The 25,319-nt window shown below is 44.6% G+C and overlaps 4 protein-coding genes across 4 annotated transcripts; all 4 read left to right on the forward strand.

Moving 5' to 3' along the window:
* Positions 1 to 747, forward strand: LOC132650058 (mortality factor 4-like protein 2). The gene has a single exon (XM_060375000.1). The coding sequence runs from the start codon at positions 118 to 120 to the stop codon at positions 745 to 747; it is 630 nt and encodes a 209-aa protein (XP_060230983.1). The 5' UTR covers positions 1 to 117.
* A 6,869-nt stretch (positions 748 to 7,616) lies between these two features.
* Positions 7,617 to 8,363, forward strand: LOC132650046 (mortality factor 4-like protein 2). The gene has a single exon (XM_060374944.1). The coding sequence runs from the start codon at positions 7,734 to 7,736 to the stop codon at positions 8,361 to 8,363; it is 630 nt and encodes a 209-aa protein (XP_060230927.1). The 5' UTR covers positions 7,617 to 7,733.
* Positions 8,364 to 15,069: 6,706 nt separating this feature from the next.
* LOC132649973 (mortality factor 4-like protein 2) lies at positions 15,070 to 15,978 on the forward strand. Its single transcript, XM_060374746.1, has one exon. It carries the CDS (start codon positions 15,070 to 15,072, stop codon positions 15,976 to 15,978), a length of 909 nt encoding a protein of 302 aa, XP_060230729.1.
* A 6,217-nt stretch (positions 15,979 to 22,195) lies between these two features.
* Positions 22,196 to 23,603, forward strand: LOC132649974 (mortality factor 4-like protein 2). Its single transcript, XM_060374747.1, has 3 exons — positions 22,196 to 22,205; positions 22,697 to 22,785; positions 22,887 to 23,603. The coding sequence occupies exons 1-3, from the start codon at positions 22,196 to 22,198 to the stop codon at positions 23,601 to 23,603; spliced, it is 816 nt and encodes a 271-aa protein (XP_060230730.1).
* Positions 23,604 to 25,319: the final 1,716 nt, after the last annotated feature.

A 25,319-nucleotide genomic window follows, 5' to 3' on the forward strand; every position in this document is an offset into this window, starting at 1 on the left:
CTTCCAGGAAGATGGGGGGGTCGCTCTGCTGAGAAGGCCCCTTCTGGTTCTGTGCGGAAGACAAGCAAGAGCAAGCAGAAGACTCCTGGCAATGGAGATGGTGGCAGCAGCAGCAAAATGCCCCAGCCCCCACGGAAGAAAAGGGCACGAGCTGTTGCCACTGTGGAGAGTGAGGAGGCGTTGAAGAAGACAGTGGATGTGGAAGTGGAAGTGAAGATTCCTGAAGAATTAAAACCATGGCTGGTGGAGGACTGGGACTTGGTCACTAGGCAGAAGCAGTTGTTCCAACTCCCTGCTAAAGAGAATGTAGATGCCATTCTTGAGGAGTATGCCAATTGTACGAAGTCACACGGAAAGGGTGATAATAAGGAGTATGCAGTTGATGAAGTTGTGGGGGGGATAAAAAAGTATTTCAATGTGATGCTGGGCACTCAGCTGCTCTACGAGTTTGAAAGGCCCCAGTATGCTGAGATCCTGCTGGCTCACCCTGATGTGCCAGTGTCACACATCTATGGGGCACCACACCTACTGAGATTATTTGTGAGAATCGGCGCAATGTTGGCCTATAAGCCCCTTGGTGAGAAGAGGGCAGTGTTGGCCAATACACCCTTCGATGAGCATAGCCTTCCATTACTGCTGGGCTATTTGCATGATTTCCTTAAGTATCTGGCAAAGAATTCTGCTTCGCTGTTTACTGCCAGTGATTACAAAGTGGCTTCTGCTGAGTATCACCTCAAAGCCCTGTGAAGGTCTACTGACCAATCGTTAGTGTCTGATGCCTGTAAACTCTTTTGTTTAGTCCTTTCAGTGTAGAATTGACGTTCTTTAAAACTGTCAGTGGAAAACAGGGCCAATGTTAAGTTTGTTTCCTGTTCTCTTGTAAGAAGAAATAAAAAGACTACCTCCTGACTGCTTTCCTCATTTTAAACTTGCTACCAGTGTATGCAGTAATAAGAGAAAGAAGAAATTTAGAAGAACATTTTATTGCCTAGTTGACAATATTGCTTTAATACTGGCGGTTCTATCCCATTTCACACTACACCATTTTCGAACATGTGTTAATGCTACATGGTGAGATGCCCTGGTTCCTAGTGCCAAAGGTTCAACTTAAATGTATATATGTCAAAACCCATGAATTTGTGCTCCTCTTTTTTTTTTTTTTTTTATAGTTTTAGACTGAAACCGACCATCCACTTCAAATCCACATTTATTGATCCTTCGGCATTAATTCTATCATTGCTCAAAGTTTTGAAAGATGGAGATTTTTTTATCAGGTTTCTGTATTTGAATCTAATGTATTTTCTAACTTGACAGAAGCAGTGCATTATTCTGTAGACACAGTTTTCTCAAAAGTTGATATATTAGAAATGTACTTTAGGCCTTAAATGAAATTGTTTCTAAGTTTCAAGGCAATAAATGAATAAATTAATAAACATGAATGAAGAATCATTCCCTCTACCTCCATTACTTATTTTCACAGTCCAGTCCAAATTTTCCCCAGCTTTTCAAAACATCTTGCAAACATTTAGGTTTCTGGTGAATACTCCAGTCTCTTTGCACCGCAAAAGTATTATAGCCCTTAAGCAACCAAACAGATTTTTTTTCTGCGTTTTTGTTTTGGTTTGTTTTGTGTTTTTCCGGTTGTGTGTGTGTGTGTGTGTGTGTGTGTGTGTGTGTGTGTGTGCATTCTGTACATGCACATATAAACCCATGTCACAGAGTGTGCTGGAGTCAGGGAACAACTTCCTCCCTCCTCCTTGTATTTTTTTTATTTTTGAAAGATTTATTTCTCTATTATGTATTCATTATTCTGAATACATGTACACCTGTACACCCGTAGAGGGCAGCTGCACACCAGAAGATCTCATTCTCGAGGGTCATGAGCCCCCATGTGGTTGCTGGGGTTTGAACTAAGGAACTTAACCTCTGAGTCCTGTCTGCATTGGTTATAGGGATCCACCTTTGTAGTTATGTTAGTGTGGCAAGCATGCTTATTCCATGAGCCATTTTCCCTGCCCTGTTTTGTTTTTGACACTGTTACTGGGCAGCCTAGGAAGCTCACCAACTTGTTTTGTAATCCAGGTAGACATCAAACTCTTGATCTTGTTTTCTTCATTCACTTACGTGTTAGGATTTTAAATGTTGACAACCACAATCAGTTTGGTATTTGCCTTATTTGTATGTTTATTTATTCACTGTAATATATATGGATGTTTTCCTGAATGTATGTCTGTCCACCACATGCAAGTCTGGCAACCACAGAGGTAGGAAGATGGTGTTAACTTCAATGGAACTTTAGATACAGTTGCAAGCCAGTGAATGCTGGGACTTCCTCCTTGGGCCTCTGGAAGGGTATTAAGCACAGAGCACTCTCTAGACCAATATTGGCTTCTTTGTTTCTTTGTTTCTTTGCTTTTCTCCATGTAGCACTGACCTGCTGTGCTCGGTTTGTAGACCAGGCTGGACCTGAACGCACAGAGTTCCAACTGTCACTTCCTGCCAGAGTGCTGGGATTAGAGGCATGCACCACCATGTTTGGGATCTCCAAGTTAATTTAATCATCCCCCTTTTGTCAAATTGGTGAGCAGGAACCCAATCAGAGAATTGGACAATCTCCATTCTTGAGTTAGTAACAAGACCCGGGACTAGGAAGAATTATAAATATCCTCTATGGAAACAAACAAACAAACAAACCAAAACCAATATCAACAACAACAACAACAACAACAACAACAAACACCCCTCTGGTCTTTATTATTTTAGAGATGAGGTCTGATTATGCAGTCCTTGTTGGCATGTAATTCACTGTTTAGACCTCAGACTTAGAGATTGGCTTCCCTCTTCCCCTCAAGAGATTGGAGGTGTGTACTACTAAGCTCTGCCCAGGAAGAACACGGTAAAAAAATAAATAAAAAAAAAATATGTTTATATGTACATGTGTGCCTGTGGGCATATATGCCTCGTGTGTGTTGGTATATATGATGGCCAGAAAAGGGTGTTGAATCCCATGAAACTGGAATTTCAGTTGGCTGAGAGCTGCTCAGCTGTGGGTGTTGAGAACCGGCCCCAAGTTGTCTGCAAGGACAACAAGTGCTCATTTCCACTGAATCACCTCCTGATGGGATTTCCATTCAAGACAAGAGTGTTAGAAGCTTCAGGCTCAGCGGCCTGAGAGTAGCTTATGGATGATTTCTCTTGAGTAGCTTGGCTTACTCCACGAGCTTCTTAAATCTGCCTCTTGTTCATCCTCATCTTATAGAGATAGAGAGAGCAAGCAAGCCTCCGAGAAGCTTAAGCTCAATGTTCTCAGGGTTTGTCCGGATATTTTGGTGTTGGGCCAGGTGCTGTGATGCCCTTGGTATCCTAATCGTGAGGCCAAGCCCAGGGTTAGGGGCCTACTAGGGAGAAGAAGGGATAGCCATATTCAGGGAACTCTAGTTTGCCTTGGAGTCAAGTCCTGATATCCTAGGGCAAAAGATAAGTATCTTCGGAATTTAAGGGATGCTCTGGGGCTCTGGTGCAAAACGGGGCCACTATGTGCTGAGATTTGGGCCGCAGGCAGATTTAAATCTATGCAAAATCAACGTGGGGAATAGGAAGGAAAAAGTTAAGACATAGGCCAGAAGGCTGTGCCTCTGGACTGGGGAGAGGCACTGTTGGGCGGTGCTTAGAAAACCCTCCTTAATCCTGGAGCAAGAAGAGGTGAGGACCTTATCAGCACCAAGTCCTAAGTCTGTGTGACCTTGGTTCAGCCACACTTCTGCGGCTCAGTGTCCTCACCAGAGAACTTGTGTCGACCCCAAGCACAGAGGCTGGCAAGAAATCAAATACCATACCGTTGACATTTCCAAAGTGTGAGCGAGTGGACAAGTGCTGCCAGCTCAAAACAGAAAGGGTTGCTCGGGTGAGAATCCCAAGGTGGGATGCTCAAGTTTGCCATGATGCTAGGAGCAAAAGCTTCAGCATGGGGCAAAGCTGGGAATGGTTCGCATGTGCCAAGTGTTTCGTCACAGTCACCTGCACCAAGCATTCTGGACAGGTGCTGGAAGAGCACGCGCTGCCTGACTGGAAAGCTGACGAATCGGCGGGAAGAATTCTTTTGTTCTTCTGGAGGAGAGGCTGCTGATTGGACAAGACCTCAGTCAGGGGCGGGCTCTTTGCTGTCCTTGGTTACTAGGATGCCCGACCCCTACCCCTTCGGCTGGCTGCCCTCTCGGTGCTGATCCGTACCCAGTGGGCAGCGCAAGGAGCTGCACCAACTGGTCAGTGTAGGGCTGCTTCTGCTGTGGGGCTCAGCCACCTGGGCAGCCCGCCAGGGCGGCGGGCCAAAATCTGGAGGTGCCGGGGGCCAAAGTTCCCGTTGGGTGCCTTGGTCACCCGCTGCCCCGGGCGGGCCAGTGAATGACAGGAGTCATGTTTTGGTGGAGGAGGGGGGGGGGCTGCATAGGGCAGGGTCAGGACTCTGGCGGAGCATCCCTGGAAGAACATGCCAGCTGCCTGGTTGGCCGTGAGCAGAGTCTTTTGATGCTGGCAGGGAGGCTGGGAGGGCAGCCCGGGGGGTGGTTGGAGAGCCCTGTGCCCTAGGCCTGGCCAGTGGGGTAGCAGTGAACCTGCCTTTCAGTCCGGAGCCCTGGGTGCCTCAGAAGCGGAGTGCTGAGATGTGCTCACCACCTGCTTGTTCTCCCAGCCTAAACCTTCCTCCAAATCAGTCATAGGCCTAATTCGTTCTCACACACCACAGCGTTGTGAGTCATTTTTGCTGGAAGCCTGAGACTAAGGTTTGAGGAAACAGGCCTACAAAGCTTTCTGAGCCAAGCAAGGTGGTATTCAGGGCCCTGTGTAATTGGTAGGGCGATAATCCTCCTCCTGTCTCTTTCCATCGAGACCCCTCTCTGAGCCTTCTGTGCTCTTCTGGACTCACTGTTTACTGCTTCTCGAAAAACCTAGCCAAATGTCCACCATGGCTACTGTTTATGTATATCGTTATTGCTTTATTTGTCTCTTTATTATGTATGTATATGTTTATTTATCTATCTATCTATCTATCTATCTATCTATCTATTTATTTATTTATTTTGAGGTGTGAGTTCTGCCATGTTCGACCACCATTTCTGGAGCGTTTGCTTTTGGAGGATAAGGGTGGTGACGATTTCTTTCATCCCCTATGGCGACAGTCTGTTAAGAGATTGACGTAGGAGTGTGTTAGGACTATTAAAAAAGGTTTTTATTGTGAATAGTCTTGACCTATCCCATTAACTTTTAATAGTACTGCACCTGGGTATGGGATCTCATGCACTCTACCGAGGCAGGAGGACTGCCATGGGTTGCCAGTCCAGCCAGAGCTACATAGCTAGACTGTGTCTTGAAAGCAAGCAATGCTAAAAGCCATTGATGCTTGGAGGAAACAGTCTGTCAGCACTGTTTCTCATGTTGCAGATGGGGCTGGCAATCCCCCAGACAGGATGCTGCTCCAGAAAGGGTCCTGGTTGCTCTAAACCATAGTTTTTCCCACGGGCCCTTAGCTTCTCCCCACAGGTGTCTCGTTTTCTGTTGCCATCTGAAACCTACAAGAGAGATTAAGGAGGTCGAGCAAGGCAGCACTCTTCATTTCCGTTAGAATCATGTTGCCTGTGAATGTTTAATTTTGAGGGAAACCCGCACCCTGCTCTGGAGATAGATACCTTTTAGAGGCTGGGGCTGAATGCAGTCCGATGGGGCAGCAGGTTGTTGCTCTTTACCAGTGCTACACTGGTGAGGAGAGGGAAACTGAGTAGTAGTGTTCCTTTTTTCATTGCCCTTCCACTGGGCCATTTTTTAAAATGACGAATACAGTTTTAGCCTTGATGAAATCATTGTAGGTGTCCTTATTCAAGGAGTAGGTAATAAAATATCAGTGTCCCAAATTGTTCCAGGTCAAAGGAATCATTGCTTTTCTTTAATTTTCTTTTCTTTTGTTTTCTTTTCTTTTCTTTTCTTCTTTTCTTTTCTTTTATTTTCTTTTCTTTTCTCTTCTCTTTTTTTCTTGTCATTTCTTTATTTTCTTTTTCTTGTTTGGAAATTTAGTCATCTACTGGCTTAAATATTTGCTGTAACTGCTAAAGGAAATTAGACTCTTACCCTCTTTGGAGTATTGAATCTCTTAGTGCTGTAGATGACTCAAATTGTCAGCATTGACTAATGCACACAATCTTAGGGAGTCTCTCCTTGATCTAGCCTGTGTTAGGACAGGTGAGCCAGGAAAATCTCAAAGCAAGAGAATTTCATTATCCATGTTTCATGCTTTTGCTAACTCATGAATAATTATGAATAGAATATGATGCTTGATTCAATACTTTCCCGAATACCAGAATATCATTATTGTGCTGGGCATTTTAACTGCTACCACATAAAGAACATTACTATAGTAGTAGGTCTTTTGTCTTTGTCTTTGCATAATTCATTTGTAAGCCTCAGCACCTATTCAGCACTCTAGGTATTATTGAGATGGCATTCCTTTTGCATCCCAGGCTCAAGAGTTTTTGTCTCCTCAGACTGCTTGGATTTATGTGTTCAAATGGCTCCCCATGCCATTTCTTTCGAAGTCTCTTTCGCTGTCTCTCTGTCTCTGACTCTGTCTCTGTTTCTCTCTCTCTCTCTCTCTCTCTCTCTCTCTCTCTCTCTCTCTCTCTCATTCTCCCAGAGTTATCTGGCTGTCCTTGAAATCCCTCTGTAGACAATGCTGGCTTCAAAATCAGAGATCTACCTGTCTTTGCCTCTCAAGTGCTGGGATTCTAGTCATGGTCTGCCTTTGAACCTTTCAACTCTTAATAAAAAGTTAGGATCATAAATGGTAAGGAATTGACACTGGTCAAAAATTTACACAGACAGAGGCAGGCAGATCTCTGTGAGTTTGAGGCCACCCTGGTGTACAAAGCAAAGTCCAGGACAGCCAGGTCTCCAGTACATTCAAAGAGAAAGCATGCCTCAAGGTAAAAGAAAACAGCCCACGGGATTGTAGAATTAGATCTGATGTCCTAACGTGGCATCCAAAAGGTTGTTGCTAGCCTCAGCCCAACTCTTCAGGTTTTATCCTTCAAACTCAGCAACAGAATAGCTTGCTCAGCATTCCGTATGCATTTTGCTCCCTGGTTTTTCTCACTAGCTGAATCACATGACGTTTCCCTTGTTTAAGGTTGGAGGAGCAGCAGTGATCACACGTCCAGTGCGGCAAAGAACTGCATTCTCCTTTCAGGTCATCATCAGAAAAGCTAACTTTGCTGTACAGTAAAGGATCTGGAGATCTGAACCCGGTTGAAGAACCTGTTAGCATTCCTGCCTGCAGAATAGGGGGTTGTATTCCCACTTCGTCTTTCCAGACCATCCTAGGAGAACTGTAAGACTCTGCCTTGGAAATTGCTAGGAATCCTTGGAAGGGAAAGAAAGAAGAGTGTAGTTGGCACTAAAAACAGGGTTGAATGAGTTCCGGAAAGCAGGCTTCTCACACTTGTGGACAACAATCTGCTGAAGAAGACAACTCTAAGAAAGCAATTCGAAGCAACATGCAGAGAAGTCAGATGAGAAGAGCTGCCTCAGGAAAGGAGTCTGCTGTTTCCCTGCCAAAGAGTCTTGAACCAGCCCTTCCAGGAAGATGGGGGGGTCGCTCTGCTGAGAAGGCCCCTTCTGGTTCTGTGCGGAAGACAAGCAAGAGCAAGCAGAAGACTCCTGGCAATGGAGATGGTGGCAGCAGCAGCAAAATGCCCCAGCCCCCACGGAAGAAAAGGGCACGAGCTGTTGCCACTGTGGAGAGTGAGGAGGCGTTGAAGAAGACAGTGGATGTGGAAGTGGAAGTGAAGATTCCTGAAGAATTAAAACCATGGCTGGTGGAGGACTGGGACTTGGTCACTAGGCAGAAGCAGTTGTTCCAACTCCCTGCTAAAGAGAATGTAGATGCCATTCTTGAGGAGTATGCCAATTGTACGAAGTCACACGGAAAGGGTGATAATAAGGAGTATGCAGTTGATGAAGTTGTGGGGGGGATAAAAAAGTATTTCAATGTGATGCTGGGCACTCAGCTGCTCTACGAGTTTGAAAGGCCCCAGTATGCTGAGATCCTGCTGGCTCACCCTGATGTGCCAGTGTCACACATCTATGGGGCACCACACCTACTGAGATTATTTGTGAGAATCGGCGCAATGTTGGCCTATAAGCCCCTTGGTGAGAAGAGGGCAGTGTTGGCCAATACACCCTTCGATGAGCATAGCCTTCCATTACTGCTGGGCTATTTGCATGATTTCCTTAAGTATCTGGCAAAGAATTCTGCTTCGCTGTTTACTGCCAGTGATTACAAAGTGGCTTCTGCTGAGTATCACCTCAAAGCCCTGTGAAGGTCTACTGACCAATCGTTAGTGTCTGATGCCTGTAAACTCTTTTGTTTAGTCCTTTCAGTGTAGAATTGACGTTCTTTAAAACTGTCAGTGGAAAACAGGGCCAATGTTAAGTTTGTTTCCTGTTCTCTTGTAAGAAGAAATAAAAAGACTACCTCCTGACTGCTTTCCTCATTTTAAACTTGCTACCAGTGTATGCAGTAATAAGAGAAAGAAGAAATTTAGAAGAACATTTTATTGCCTAGTTGACAATATTGCTTTAATACTGGCGGTTCTATCCCATTTCACACTACACCATTTTCGAACATGTGTTAATGCTACATGGTGAGATGCCCTGGTTCCTAGTGCCAAAGGTTCAACTTAAATGTATATATGTCAAAACCCATGAATTTGTGCTCCTCTTTTTTTTTTTTTTTTTTATAGTTTTAGACTGAAACCGACCATCCACTTCAAATCCACATTTATTGATCCTTCGGCATTAATTCTATCATTGCTCAAAGTTTTGAAAGATGGAGATTTTTTTATCAGGTTTCTGTATTTGAATCTAATGTATTTTCTAACTTGACAGAAGCAGTGCATTATTCTGTAGACACAGTTTTCTCAAAAGTTGATATATTAGAAATGTACTTTAGGCCTTAAATGAAATTGTTTCTAAGTTTCAAGGCAATAAATGAATAAATTAATAAACATGAATGAAGAATCATTCCCTCTACCTCCATTACTTATTTTCACAGTCCAGTCCAAATTTTCCCCAGCTTTTCAAAACATCTTGCAAACATTTAGGTTTCTGGTGAATACTCCAGTCTCTTTGCACCGCAAAAGTATTATAGCCCTTAAGCAACCAAACAGATTTTTTTTCTGCGTTTTTGTTTTGGTTTGTTTTGTGTTTTTCCGGTTGTGTGTGTGTGTGTGTGTGTGTGTGTGTGTGTGTGCATTCTGTACATGCACATATAAACCCATGTCACAGAGTGTGCTGGAGTCAGGGAACAACTTCCTCCCTCCTCCTTGTATTTTTTTTATTTTTGAAAGATTTATTTCTCTATTATGTATCATTATTCTGAATACATGTACACCTGTACACCCGTAGAGGGCAGCTGCACACCAGAAGATCTCATTCTCGAGGGTCATGAGCCCCCATGTGGTTGCTGGGGTTTGAACTAAGGAACTTAACCTCTGAGTCCTGTCTGCATTGGTTATAGGGATCCACCTTTGTAGTTATGTTAGTGTGGCAAGCATGCTTATTCCATGAGCCATTTTCCCTGCCCTGTTTTGTTTTTGACACTGTTACTGGGCAGCCTAGGAAGCTCACCAACTTGTTTTGTAATCCAGGTAGACATCAAACTCTTGATCTTGTTTTCTTCATTCACTTACGTGTTAGGATTTTAAATGTTGACAACCACAATCAGTTTGGTATTTGCCTTATTTGTATGTTTATTTATTCACTGTAATATATATGGATGTTTTCCTGAATGTATGTCTGTCCACCACATGCAAGTCTGGCAACCACAGAGGTAGGAAGATGGTGTTAACTTCAATGGAACTTTAGATACAGTTGCAAGCCAGTGAATGCTGGGACTTCCTCCTTGGGCCTCTGGAAGGGTATTAAGCACAGAGCACTCTCTAGACCAATATTGGCTTCTTTGTTTCTTTGTTTCTTTGCTTTTCTCCATGTAGCACTGACCTGCTGTGCTCGGTTTGTAGACCAGGCTGGACCTGAACGCACAGAGTTCCAACTGTCACTTCCTGCCAGAGTGCTGGGATTAGAGGCATGCACCACCATGTTTGGGATCTCCAAGTTAATTTAATCATCCCCCTTTTGTCAAATTGGTGAGCAGGAACCCAATCAGAGAATTGGACAATCTCCATTGTGGAGTTAGTAACAAGACCCGGGACTAGGAAGAATTATAAATATCCTCTATGGAAACAAACAAACAAACAAACCAAAACCAATATCAACAACAACAACAACAACAACAACAACAACAAACACCCCTCTGGTCTTTATTATTTTAGAGATGAGGTCTGATTATGCAGTCCTTGTTGGCATGTAATTCACTGTTTAGACCTCAGACTTAGAGATTGGCTTCCCTCTTCCCCTCAAGAGATTGGAGGTGTGTACTACTAAGCTCTGCCCAGGAAGAACACGGTAAAAAAATAAATAAAAAAAATATGTTTATATGTACATGTGTGCCTGTCTGCATATATGCCTCGTGTGTGTTGGTATATATGATGGCCAGAAAAGGGTGTTGAATCCCATGAAACTGGAATTTCAGTTGGCTGAGAGCTGCTCAGCTGTGGGTGTTGAGAACCGGCCCCAAGTTGTCTGCAAGGACAACAAGTGCTCATTTCCACTGAATCACCTCCTGATGGGATTTCCATTCAAGACAAGAGTGTTAGAAGCTTCAGGCTCAGCGGCCTGAGAGTAGCTTATGGATGATTTCTCTTGAGTAGCTTGGCTTACTCCACGAGCTTCTTAAATCTGCCTCTTGTTCATCCTCATCTTATAGAGATAGAGAGAGCAAGCAAGCCTCCGAGAAGCTTAAGCTCAATGTTCTCAGCGTTTGTCCGGATATTTTGGTGTTGGGCCAGGTGCTGTGATGCCCTTGGTATCCTAATCGTGAGGCCAAGCCCAGGGTTAGGGGCCTACTAGGGAGAAGAAGGGATAGCCATATTCAGGGAACTCTAGTTTGCCTTGGAGTCAAGTCCTGATATCCTAGGGCAAAAGATAAGTATCTTCGGAATTTAAGGGATGCTCTGGGGCTCTGGTGCACAACGGGGCCACTATGTGCTGAGATTTGGGCCGCAGGCAGATTTAAATCTATGCAAAATCAACGTGGGGAATAGGAAGGAAAAAGTTAAGACATAGGCCAGAAGGCTGTGCCTCTGGACTGGGGAGAGGCACTGTTGGGCGGTGCTTAGAAAACCCTCCTTAATCCTGGAGCAAGAAGAGGTGAGGACCTTATCAGCACCAAGTCCTAAGTCTGTGTGACCTTGGTTCAGCCACACTTCTGCGGCTCAGTGTCCTCACCAGAGAACTTGTGTCGACCCCAAGCACAGAGGCTGGCAAGAAATCAAATACCATACCGTTGACATTTCCAAAGTGTGAGCGAGTGGACAAGTGCTGCCAGCTCAAAACAGAAAGGGTTGCTCGGGTGAGAATCCCAAGGTGGGATGCTCAAGTTTGCCATGATGCTAGGAGCAAAAGCTTCAGCATGGGGCAAAGCTGGGAATGGTTCGCATGTGCCAAGTGTTTCGTCACAGTCACCTGCACCAAGCATTCTGGACAGGTGCTGGAAGAGCACGCGCTGCCTGACTGGAAAGCTGACGAATCGGCGGGAAGAATTCTTTTGTTCTTCTGGAGGAGAGGCTGCTGATTGGACAAGACCTCAGTCAGGGGCGGGCTCTTTGCTGTCCTTGGTTACTAGGATGCCCGACCCCTACCCCTTCGGCTGGCTGCCCTCTCGGTGCTGATCCGTACCCAGTGGGCAGCGCAAGGAGCTGCACCAACTGGTCAGTGTAGGGCTGCTTCTGCTGTGGGGCTCAGCCACCTGGGCAGCCCGCCAGGGCGGCGGGCCAAAATCTGGAGGTGCCGGGGGCCAAAGTTCCCGTTGGGTGCCTTGGTCACCCGCTGCCCCGGGCGGGCCAGTGAATGACAGGAGTCATGTTTTGGTGGAGGAGGGGGGGGGCTGCATAGGGCAGGGTCAGGACTCTGGCGGAGCATCCCTGGAAGAACATGCCAGCTGCCTGGTTGGCCGTGAGCAGAGTCTTTTGATGCTGGCAGGGAGGCTGGGAGGGCAGCCCGGGGGGTGGTTGGAGAGCCCTGTGCCCTAGGCCTGGCCAGTGGGGTAGCAGTGAACCTGCCTTTCAGTCCGGAGCCCTGTGTGCCTCAGAAGCGGAGTGCTGAGATGTGCTCACCACCTGCTTGTTCTCCCAGCCTAAACCTTCCTCCAAATCAGTCATAGGCCTAATTCGTTCTCACACACCACAGCGTTGTGAGTCATTTTTGCTGGAAGCCTGAGACTAAGGTTTGAGGAAACAGGCCTACAAAGCTTTCTGAGCCAAGCAAGGTGGTATTCAGGGCCCTGTGTAATTGGTAGGGCGATAATCCTCCTCCTGTCTCTTTCCATCGAGACCCCTCTCTGAGCCTTCTGTGCTCTTCTGGACTCACTGTTTACTGCTTCTCGAAAAACCTAGCCAAATGTCCACCATGGCTACTGTTTATGTATATCGTTATTGCTTTATTTGTCTCTTTATTATGTATGTATATGTTTATTTATTTATCTATCTATCTATCTATCTATCTATTTATTTATTTTGAGGTGTGAGTTCTGCCATGTTCGACCACCATTTCTGGAGCGTTTGCTTTTGGAGGATAAGGGTGGTGACGATTTCTTTCATCCCCTATGGCGACAGTCTGTTAAGAGATTGACGTAGGAGTGTGTTAGGACTATTAAAAAAGGTTTTTATTGTGAATAGTCTTGACCTATCCCATTAACTTTTAATAGTACTGCACCTGGGTATGGGATCTCATGCACTCTACCGAGGCAGGAGGACTGCCATGGGTTGCCAGTCCAGCCAGAGCTACATAGCTAGACTGTGTCTTGAAAGCAAGCAATGCTAAAAGCCATTGATGCTTGGAGGAAACAGTCTGTCAGCACTGTTTCTCATGTTGCAGATGGGGCTGGCAATCCCCCAGACAGGATGCTGCTCCAGAAAGGGTCCTGGTTGCTCTAAACCATAGTTTTTCCCACGGGCCCTTAGCTTCTCCCCACAGGTGTCTCGTTTTCTGTTGCCATCTGAAACCTACAAGAGAGATTAAGGAGGTCGAGCAAGGCAGCACTCTTCATTTCCGTTAGAATCATGTTGCCTGTGAATGTTTAATTTTGAGGGAAACCCGCACCCTGCTCTGGAGATAGATACCTTTTAGAGGCTGGGGCTGAATGCAGTCCGATGGGGCAGCAGGTTGTTGCTCTTTACCAGTGCTACACTGGTGAGGAGAGGGAAACTGAGTAGTAGTGTTCCTTTTTTCATTGCCCTTCCACTGGGCCATTTTTTAAAATGACGAATACAGTTTTAGCCTTGATGAAATCATTGTAGGTGTCCTTATTCAAGGAGTAGGTAATAAAATATCAGTGTCCCAAATTGTTCCAGGTCAAAGGAATCATTGCTTTTCTTTAATTTTCTTTTCTTTTGTTTTCTTTTCTTTTCTTTTCTTTTCTTCTTTTCTTTTCTTTTATTTTCTTTTCTTTTCTCTTCTCTTCTTTTCTTGTCATTTCTTTATTTTCTTTTTCTTGTTTGGAAATTTAGTCATCTACTGGCTTAAATATTTGCTGTAACTGCTAAAGGAAATTAGACTCTTACCCTCTTTGGAGTATTGAATCTCTTAGTGCTGTAGATGACTCAAATTGTCAGCATTGACTAATGCACACAATCTTAGGGAGTCTCTCCTTGATCTAGCCTGTGTTAGGACAGGTGAGCCAGGAAAATCTCAAAGCAAGAGAATTTCATTATCCATGTTTCATGCTTTTGCTAACTCATGAATAATTATGAATAGAATATGATGCTTGATTCAATACTTTCCCGAATACCAGAATATCATTATTGTGCTGGGCATTTTAACTGCTACCACATAAAGAACATTACTATAGTAGTAGGTCTTTTGTCTTTGTCTTTGCATAATTCATTTGTAAGCCTCAGCACCTATTCAGCACTCTAGGTATTATTGAGATGGCATTCCTTTTGCATCCCAGGCTCAAGAGTTTTTGTCTCCTCAGACTGCTTGGATTTATGTGTTCAAATGGCTCCCCATGCCATTTCTTTCGAAGTCTCTTTCGCTGTCTCTCTGTCTCTGACTCTGTCTCTGTTTCTCTCTCTCTCTCTCTCTCTCTCTCTCTCTCTCTCTCTCTCTCTCTCTCTCTCTCATTCTCCCAGAGTTATCTGGCTGTCCTTGAAATCCCTCTGTAGACAATGCTGGCTTCAAAATCAGAGATCTACCTGTCTTTGCCTCTCAAGTGCTGGGATTCTAGTCATGGTCTGCCTTTGAACCTTTCAACTCTTAATAAAAAGTTAGGATCATAAATGGTAAGGAATTGACACTGGTCAAAAATTTACACAGACAGAGGCAGGCAGATCTCTGTGAGTTTGAGGCCACCCTGGTGTACAAAGCAAAGTCCAGGACAGCCAGGTCTCCAGTACATTCAAAGAGAAAGCATGCCTCAAGGTAAAAGAAAACAGCCCACGGGATTGTAGAATTAGATCTGATGTCCTAACGTGGCATCCAAAAGGTTGTTGCTAGCCTCAGCCCAACTCTTCAGGTTTTATCCTTCAAACTCAGCAACAGAATAGCTTGCTCAGCATTCCGTATGCATTTTGCTCCCTGGTTTTTCTCACTAGCTGAATCACATGACGTTTCCCTTGTTTAAGGTTGGAGGAGCAGCAGTGATCACACGTCCAGTGCGGCAAAGAACTGCATTCTCCTTTCAGGTCATCATCAGAAAAGCTAACTTTGCTGTACAGTAAAGGATCTGGAGATCTGAACCCGGTTGAAGAACCTGTTAGCATTCCTGCCTGCAGAATAGGGGGTTGTATTCCCACTTCGTCTTTCCAGACCATCCTAGGAGAACTGTAAGACTCTGCCTTGGAAATTGCTAGGAATCCTTGGAAGGGAAAGAAAGAAGAGTGTAGTTGGCACTAAAAACAGGGTTGAATGAGTTCCGGAAAGCAGGCTTCTCACACTTGTGGACAACAATCTGCTGAAGAAGACAACTCTAAGAAAGCAATTCGAAGCAACATGCAGAGAAGTCAGATGAGAAGAGCTGCCTCAGGAAAGGAGTCTGCTGTTTCCCTGCCAAAGAGTCTTGAACCAGCCCTTCCAGGAAGATGGGGGGGTCGCTCTGCTGAGAAGGCCCCTTCTGGTTCTGTGCGGAAGACAAGCAAGAGCAAGCAGAAGACTCCTGGCAATGGAGATGGTGGCAGCAGCAGCAAAATGCCCCAGCCCCCACGGAAGAAAAGGGCACGAGCTGTTGCCACTGTGGAGAGTGAGGAGGCGTTGAAGAAGACAGTGGATGTGGAAGTGGAAGTGAAGATTCCTGAAGAATTAAAACCATGGCTGGTGGAGGACTGGGACTTGGTCACTAGGCAGAAGCAGTTGTTCCAACTCCCTGCTAAAGAGAATGTAGATGCCATTCTTGAGGAGTATGCCAATTGTACGAAGTCACACGGAAAGGGTGATAATAAGGAGTATGCAGTTGATGAAGTTGTGGGGGGGATAAAAAAGTATTTCAATGTGATGCTGGGCACTCAGCTGCTCTACGAGTTTGAAAGGCCCCAGTATGCTGAGATCCTGCTGGCTCACCCTGATGTGCCAGTGTCACACATCTATGGGGCACCACACCTACTGAGATTATTTGTGAGAATCGGCGCAATGTTGGCCTATAAGCCCCTTGGTGAGAAGAGGGCAGTGTTGGCCAATACACCCTTCGATGAGCATAGCCTTCCATTACTGCTGGGCTATTTGCATGATTTCCTTAAGTATCTGGCAAAGAATTCTGCTTCGCTGTTTACTGCCAGTGATTACAAAGTGGCTTCTGCTGAGTATCACCTCAAAGCCCTGTGAAGGTCTACTGACCAATCGTTAGTGTCTGATGCCTGTAAACTCTTTTGTTTAGTCCTTTCAGTGTAGAATTGACGTTCTTTAAAACTGTCAGTGGAAAACAGGGCCAATGTTAAGTTTGTTTCCTGTTCTCTTGTAAGAAGAAATAAAAAGACTACCTCCTGACTGCTTTCCTCATTTTAAACTTGCTACCAGTGTATGCAGTAATAAGAGAAAGAAGAAATTTAGAAGAACATTTTATTGCCTAGTTGACAATATTGCTTTAATACTGGCGGTTCTATCCCATTTCACACTACACCATTTTCGAACATGTGTTAATGCTACATGGTGAGATGCCCTGGTTCCTAGTGCCAAAGGTTCAACTTAAATGTATATATGTCAAAACCCATGAATTTGTGCTCCTCTTTTTTTTTTTTTTTTATAGTTTTAGACTGAAACCGACCATCCACTTCAAATCCACATTTATTGATCCTTCGGCATTAATTCTATCATTGCTCAAAGTTTTGAAAGATGGAGATTTTTTTATCAGGTTTCTGTATTTGAATCTAATGTATTTTCTAACTTGACAGAAGCAGTGCATTATTCTGTAGACACAGTTTTCTCAAAAGTTGATATATTAGAAATGTACTTTAGGCCTTAAATGAAATTGTTTCTAAGTTTCAAGGCAATAAATGAATAAATTAATAAACATGAATGAAGAATCATTCCCTCTACCTCCATTACTTATTTTCACAGTCCAGTCCAAATTTTCCCCAGCTTTTCAAAACATCTTGCAAACATTTAGGTTTCTGGTGAATACTCCAGTCTCTTTGCACCGCAAAAGTATTATAGCCCTTAAGCAACCAAACAGATTTTTTTTCTGCGTTTTTGTTTTGGTTTGTTTTGTGTTTTTCCGGTTGTGTGTGTGTGTGTGTGTGTGTGTGTGTGTGTGTGTGTGCATTCTGTACATGCACATATAAACCCATGTCACAGAGTGTGCTGGAGTCAGGGAACAACTTCCTCCCTCCTCCTTGTATTTTTTTTATTTTTGAAAGATTTATTTCTCTATTATGTATCATTATTCTGAATACATGTACACCTGTACACCCGTAGAGGGCAGCTGCACACCAGAAGATCTCATTCTCGAGGGTCATGAGCCCCCATGTGGTTGCTGGGGTTTGAACTAAGGAACTTAACCTCTGAGTCCTGTCTGCATTGGTTATAGGGATCCACCTTTGTAGTTATGTTAGTGTGGCAAGCATGCTTATTCCATGAGCCATTTTCCCTGCCCTGTTTTGTTTTTGACACTGTTACTGGGCAGCCTAGGAAGCTCACCAACTTGTTTTGTAATCCAGGTAGACATCAAACTCTTGATCTTGTTTTCTTCATTCACTTACGTGTTAGGATTTTAAATGTTGACAACCACAATCAGTTTGGTATTTGCCTTATTTGTATGTTTATTTATTCACTGTAATATATATGGATGTTTTCCTGAATGTATGTCTGTCCACCACATGCAAGTCTGGCAACCACAGAGGTAGGAAGATGGTGTTAACTTCAATGGAACTTTAGATACAGTTGCAAGCCAGTGAATGCTGGGACTTCCTCCTTGGGCCTCTGGAAGGGTATTAAGCACAGAGCACTCTCTAGACCAATATTGGCTTCTTTGTTTCTTTGTTTCTTTGCTTTTCTCCATGTAGCACTGACCTGCTGTGCTCGGTTTGTAGACCAGGCTGGACCTGAACGCACAGAGTTCCAACTGTCACTTCCTGCCAGAGTGCTGGGATTAGAGGCATGCACCACCATGTTTGGGATCTCCAAGTTAATTTAATCATCCCCCTTTTGTCAAATTGGTGAGCAGGAACCCAATCAGAGAATTGGACAATCTCCATTGTGGAGTTAGTAACAAGACCCGGGACTAGGAAGAATTATAAATATCCTCTATGGAAACAAACAAACAAACAAACCAAAACCAATATCAACAACAACAACAACAACAACAACAACAACAAACACCCCTCTGGTCTTTATTATTTTAGAGATGAGGTCTGATTATGCAGTCCTTGTTGGCATGTAATTCACTGTTTAGACCTCAGACTTAGAGATTGGCTTCCCTCTTCCCCTCAAGAGATTGGAGGTGTGTACTACTAAGCTCTGCCCAGGAAGAACACGGTAAAAAAATAAATTAAAAAAAAAATATGTTTATATGTACATGTGTGCCTGTCTGCATATATGCCTCGTGTGTGTTGGTATATATGATGGCCAGAAAAGGGTGTTGAATCCCATGAAACTGGAATTTCAGTTGGCTGAGAGCTGCTCAGCTGTGGGTGTTGAGAACCGGCCCCAAGTTGTCTGCAAGGACAACAAGTGCTCATTTCCACTGAATCACCTCCTGATGGGATTTCCATTCAAGACAAGAGTGTTAGAAGCTTCAGGCTCAGCGGCCTGAGAGTAGCTTATGGATGATTTCTCTTGAGTAGCTTGGCTTACTCCACGAGCTTCTTAAATCTGCCTCTTGTTCATCCTCATCTTATAGAGATAGAGAGAGCAAGCAAGCCTCCGAGAAGCTTAAGCTCAATGTTCTCAGCGTTTGTCCGGATATTTTGGTGTTGGGCCAGGTGCTGTGATGCCCTTGGTATCCTAATCGTGAGGCCAAGCCCAGGGTTAGGGGCCTACTAGGGAGAAGAAGGGATAGCCATATTCAGGGAACTCTAGTTTGCCTTGGAGTCAAGTCCTGATATCCTAGGGCAAAAGATAAGTATCTTCGGAATTTAAGGGATGCTCTGGGGCTCTGGTGCACAACGGGGCCACTATGTGCTGAGATTTGGGCCGCAGGCAGATTTAAATCTATGCAAAATCAACGTGGGGAATAGGAAGGAAAAAGTTAAGACATAGGCCAGAAGGCTGTGCCTCTGGACTGGGGAGAGGCACTGTTGGGCGGTGCTTAGAAAACCCTCCTTAATCCTGGAGCAAGAAGAGGTGAGGACCTTATCAGCACCAAGTCCTAAGTCTGTGTGACCTTGGTTCAGCCACACTTCTGCGGCTCAGTGTCCTCACCAGAGAACTTGTGTCGACCCCAAGCACAGAGGCTGGCAAGAAATCAAATACCATACCGTTGACATTTCCAAAGTGTGAGCGAGTGGACAAGTGCTGCCAGCTCAAAACAGAAAGGGTTGCTCGGGTGAGAATCCCAAGGTGGGATGCTCAAGTTTGCCATGATGCTAGGAGCAAAAGCTTCAGCATGGGGCAAAGCTGGGAATGGTTCGCATGTGCCAAGTGTTTCGTCACAGTCACCTGCACCAAGCATTCTGGACAGGTGCTGGAAGAGCACGCGCTGCCTGACTGGAAAGCTGACGAATCGGCGGGAAGAATTCTTTTGTTCTTCTGGAGGAGAGGCTGCTGATTGGACAAGACCTCAGTCAGGGGCGGGCTCTTTGCTGTCCTTGGTTACTAGGATGCCAGACCCCTACCCCTTCGGCTGGCTGCCCTCTCGGTGCTGATCCGTACCCAGTGGGCAGCGCAAGGAGCTGCACCAACTGGTCAGTGTAGGGCTGCTTCTGCTGTGGGGCTCAGCCACCTGGGCAGCCCGCCAGGGCGGCGGGCCAAAATCTGGAGGTGCCGGGGGCCAAAGTTCCCGTTGGGTGCCTTGGTCACCCGCTGCCCCGGGCGGGCCAGTGAATGACAGGAGTCATGTTTTGGTGGAGGAGGGGGGGGGGGCTGCATAGGGCAGGGTCAGGACTCTGGCGGAGCATCCCTGGAAGAACATGCCAGCTGCCTGGTTGGCCGTGAGCAGAGTCTTTTGATGCTGGCAGGGAGGCTGGGAGGGCAGCCCGGGGGGTGGTTGGAGAGCCCTGTGCCCTAGGCCTGGCCAGTGGGGTAGCAGTGAACCTGCCTTTCAGTCCGGAGCCCTGGGTGCCTCAGAAGCGGAGTGCTGAGATGTGCTCACCACCTGCTTGTTCTCCCAGCCTAAACCTTCCTCCAAATCAGTCATAGGCCTAAGTCGTTCTCACACACCACAGCGTTGTGAGTCATTTTTGCTGGAAGCCTGAGACTAAGGTTTGAGGAAACAGGCCTACAAAGCTTTCTGAGCCAAGCAAGGTGGTATTCAGGGCCCTGTGTAATTGGTAGGGCGATAATCCTCCTCCTGTCTCTTTCCATCGAGACCCCTCTCTGAGCCTTCTGTGCTCTTCTGGACTCACTGTTTACTGCTTCTCGAAAAACCTAGCCAAATGTCCACCATGGCTACTGTTTATGTATATCGTTATTGCTTTATTTGTCTCTTTATTATGTATGTATATGTTTATTTATTTATCTATCTATCTATCTATCTATCTATTTATTTATTTATTTTGAGGTGTGAGTTCTGCCATGTTCGACCACCATTTCTGGAGCGTTTGCTTTTGGAGGATAAGGGTGGTGACGATTTCTTTCATCCCCTATGGCGACAGTCTGTTAAGAGATTGACGTAGGAGTGTGTTAGGACTATTAAAAAAGGTTTTTATTGTGAATAGTCTTGACCTATCCCATTAACTTTTAATAGTACTGCACCTGGGTATGGGATCTCATGCACTCTACCGAGGCAGGAGGACTGCCATGGGTTGCCAGTCCAGCCAGAGCTACATAGCTAGACTGTGTCTTGAAAGCAAGCAATGCTAAAAGCCATTGATGCTTGGAGGAAACAGTCTGTCAGCACTGTTTCTCATGTTGCAGATGGGGCTGGCAATCCCCCAGACAGGATGCTGCTCCAGAAAGGGTCCTGGTTGCTCTAAACCATAGTTTTTCCCACGGGCCCTTAGCTTCTCCCCACAGGTGTCTCGTTTTCTGTTGCCATCTGAAACCTACAAGAGAGATTAAGGAGGTCGAGCAAGGCAGCACTCTTCATTTCCGTTAGAATCATGTTGCCTGTGAATGTTTAATTTTGAGGGAAACCCGCACCCTGCTCTGGAGATAGATACCTTTTAGAGGCTGGGGCTGAATGCAGTCCGATGGGGCAGCAGGTTGTTGCTCTTTACCAGTGCTACACTGGTGAGGAGAGGGAAACTGAGTAGTAGTGTTCCTTTTTTCATTGCCCTTCCACTGGGCCATTTTTTAAAATGACGAATACAGTTTTAGCCTTGATGAAATCATTGTAGGTGTCCTTATTCAAGGAGTAGGTAATAAAATATCAGTGTCCCAAATTGTTCCAGGTCAAAGGAATCATTGCTTTTCTTTAATTTTCTTTTCTTTTGTTTTCTTTTCTTTTCTTTTCTTTTCTTCTTTTCTTTTCTTTTATTTTCTTTTCTTTTCTCTTCTCTTCTTTTCTTGTCATTTCTTTATTTTCTTTTTCTTGTTTGGAAATTTAGTCATCTACTGGCTTAAATATTTGCTGTAACTGCTAAAGGAAATTAGACTCTTACCCTCTTTGGAGTATTGAATCTCTTAGTGCTGTAGATGACTCAAATTGTCAGCATTGACTAATGCACACAATCTTAGGGAGTCTCTCCTTGATCTAACCTGTGTTAGGACAGGTGAGCCAGGAAAATCTCAAAGCAAGAGAATTTCATTATCCATGTTTCATGCTTTTGCTAACTCATGAATAATTATGAATAGAATATGATGCTTGATTCAATACTTTCCCGAATACCAGAATATCATTATTGTGCTGGGCATTTTAACTGCTACCACATAAAGAACATTACTATAGTAGTAGGTCTTTTGTCTTTGTCTTTGCATAATTCATTTGTAAGCCTCAGCACCTATTCAGCACTCTAGGTATTATTGAGATGGCATTCCTTCTGCATCCCAGGCTCAAGAGTTTTTGTCTCCTCAGACTGCTTGGATTTATGTGTTCAAATGGCTCCCCATGCCATTTCTTTCGAAGTCTCTTTCGCTGTCTCTCTGTCTCTGACTCTGTCTCTGTTTCTCTCTCTCTCTCTCTCTCTCTCTCTCTCTCTCTCTCTCTCTCTCTCTCTCATTCTCCCAGAGTTATCTGGCTGTCCTTGAAATCCCTCTGTAGACAATGCTGGCTTCAAAATCAGAGATCTACCTGTCTTTGCCTCTCAAGTGCTGGGATTCAAGTCATGGTCTGCCTTTGAACCTTTCAACTCTTAATAAAAAGTTAGGATCATAAATGGTAAGGAATTGACACTGGTCAAAAATTTACACAGACAGAGGCAGGCAGATCTCTGTGAGTTTGAGGCCACCCTGGTGTACAAAGCAAAGTCCAGGACAGCCAGGTCTCCAGTACATTCAAAGAGAAAGCATGCCTCAAGGTAAAAGAAAACAGCCCACGGCATTGTAGAATTAGATCTGATGTCCTAACGTGGCATCCAAAAGGTTGTTGCTAGCCTCAGCCCAACTCTTCAGGTTTTATCCTTCAAACTCAGCAACAGAATAGCTTGCTCAGCATTCCGTATGCATTTTGCTCCCTGGTTTTTCTCACTAGCTGAATCACATGACGTTTCCCTTGTTTAAGGTTGGAGGAGCAGCAGTGATCACACGTCCAGTGCGGCAAAGAACTGCATTCTCCTTTCAGGTCATCATCAGAAAAGCTAACTTTGCTGTACAGTAAAGGATCTGGAGATCTGAACCCGGTTGAAGAACCTGTTAGCATTCCTGCCTGCAGAATAGGGGGTTGTATTCCCACTTCGTCTTTCCAGACCATCCTAGGAGAACTGTAAGACTCTGCCTTGGAAATTGCTAGGAATCCTTGGAAGGGAAAGAAAGAAGAGTGTAGTTGGCACTAAAAACAGGGTTGAATGAGTTCCGGAAAGCAGGCTTCTCACACTTGTGGACAACAATCTGCTGAAGAAGACAACTCTAAGAAAGCAATTCGAAGCAACATGCAGAGAAGTCAGATGAGAAGAGCTGCCTCAGGAAAGGAGTCTGCTGTTTCCCTGCCAAAGAGTCTTGAACCAGCCCTTCCAGGAAGATGGGGGGGTCGCTCTGCTGAGAAGGCCCCTTCTGGTTCTGTGCGGAAGACAAGCAAGAGCAAGCAGAAGACTCCTGGCAATGGAGATGGTGGCAGCAGCAGCAAAATGCCCCAGCCCCCACGGAAGAAAAGGGCACGAGCTGTTGCCACTGTGGAGAGTGAGGAGGCGTTGAAGAAGAGAGTGGATGTGGAAGTGGAAGTGAAGATTCCTGAAGAATTAAAACCATGGCTGGTGGAGGACTGGGACTTGGTCACTAGGCAGAAGCAGTTGTTCCAACTCCCTGCTAAAGAGAATGTAGATGCCATTCTTGAGGAGTATGCCAATTGTACGAAGTCACACGGAAAGGGTGATAATAAGGAGTATGCAGTTGATGAAGTTGTGGGGGGGGGGATAAAAAAGTATTTCAATGTGATGCTGGGCACTCAGCTGCTCTACGAGTTTGAAAGGCCCCAGTATGCTGAGATCCTGCTGGCTCACCCTGATGTGCCAGTGTCACACATCTATGGGGCACCACACCTACTGAGATTATTTGTGAGAATCGGCGCAATGTTGGCCTATAAGCCCCTTGGTGAGAAGAGGGCAGTGTTGGCCAATACACCCTTCGATGAGCATAGCCTTCCATTACTGCTGGGCTATTTGCATGATTTCCTTAAGTATCTGGCAAAGAATTCTGCTTCGCTGTTTACTGCCAGTGATTACAAAGTGGCTTCTGCTGAGTATCACCTCAAAGCCCTGTGAAGGTCTACTGACCAATCGTTAGTGTCTGATGCCTGTAAACTCTTTTGTTTAGTCCTTTCAGTGTAGAATTGACGTTCTTTAAAACTGTCAGTGGAAAACAGGGCCAATGTTAAGTTTGTTTCCTGTTCTCTTGTAAGAAGAAATAAAAAGACTACCTCCTGACTGCTTTCCTCATTTTAAACTTGCTACCAGTGTATGCAGTAATAAGAGAAAGAAGAAATTTAGAAGAACATTTTATTGCCTAGTTGACAATATTGCTTTAATACTGGCGGTTCTATCCCATTTCACACTACACCATTTTCGAACATGTGTTAATGCTACATGGTGAGATGCCCTGGTTCCTAGTGCCAAAGGTTCAACTTAAATGTATATATGTCAAAACCCATGAATTTGTGCTCCTCTTTTTTTTTTTTTTTTTTTATAGTTTTAGACTGAAACCGACCATCCACTTCAAATCCACATTTATTGATCCTTCGGCATTAATTCTATCATTGCTCAAAGTTTTGAAAGATGGAGATTTTTTTATCAGGTTTCTGTATTTGAATCTGATGTATTTTCTAACTTGACAGAAGCAGTGCGTTATTCTGTAGACACAGTTTTCTCAAAAGTTGATATATTAGAAATGTACTTTAGGCCTTAAATGAAATTGTTTCTAAGTTTCAAGGCAATAAATGAATAAATTAATAAACATGAATGAAGAATCATTCCCTCTACCTCCATTACTTATCTCCACAGTCCAGTCCAAATTTTCCCCAGCTTTTCAAAACATCTTGCAAACATTTAGGTTTCTGGTGAATACTCCAGTCTCTTTGCACCGCAAAAGTATTATAGCCCTTAAGCAACCAAACAGATTGTTTTTTCTGCGTTTTTGTTTTGGTTTGTTTTGTTTTTTTTCCGGTTGTGTGTGTGTGTGTGTGTGTGTGTGTGTGTGTGTGTGTGCATTCTGTACATGCACATATAAACCCATGTCACAGAGTGTGCTGGAGTCAGGGAACAACTTCCTCCCTCCTCCTTGTATTTTTTTTTATTTTTGAAAGATTTATTTCTCTATTATGTATTCATTATTCTGAATACATGTACACCTGTACACCTGTAGAGGGCAGCTGCACACCAGAAGATCTCATTCTCGAGGGTCATGAGCCCCCATGTGGTTGCTGGGGTTTGAACTAAGGAACTTAACCTCTGAGTCCTGTCTGCATTGGTTATAGGGATCCACCTTTGTAGTTATGTTAGTGTGGCAAGCATGCTTATTCCATGAGCCATTTTCCCTGCCCTGTTTTGTTTTTGACACTGTTACTGGGCAGCCTAGGAAGCTCACCAACTTGTTTTGTAATCCAGGTAGACATCAAACTCTTGATCTTGTTTTCTTCATTCACTTACGTGTTAGGATTTTAAATGTTGACAACCACAATCAGTTTGGTATTTGCCTTATTTGTATGTTTATTTATTCACTGTAATATATATGGATGTTTTCCTGAATGTATGTCTGTCCACCACATGCAAGTCTGGCAACCACAGAGGTAGGAAGATGGTGTTAACTTCAATGGAACTTTAGATACAGTTGCAAGCCAGTGAATGCTGGGACTTCCTCCTTGGGCCTCTGGAAGGGTATTAAGCACAGAGCACTCTCTAGACCAATATTGGCTTCTTTGTTTCTTTGTTTCTTTGCTTTTCTCCATGTAGCACTGACCTGCTGTGCTCGGTTTGTAGACCAGG

This window comes from Meriones unguiculatus, chromosome X, assembly GCF_030254825.1.
Source record: "Meriones unguiculatus strain TT.TT164.6M chromosome X, Bangor_MerUng_6.1, whole genome shotgun sequence".
NCBI classification, from domain to species: Eukaryota; Metazoa; Chordata; class Mammalia; order Rodentia; family Muridae; genus Meriones; species Meriones unguiculatus.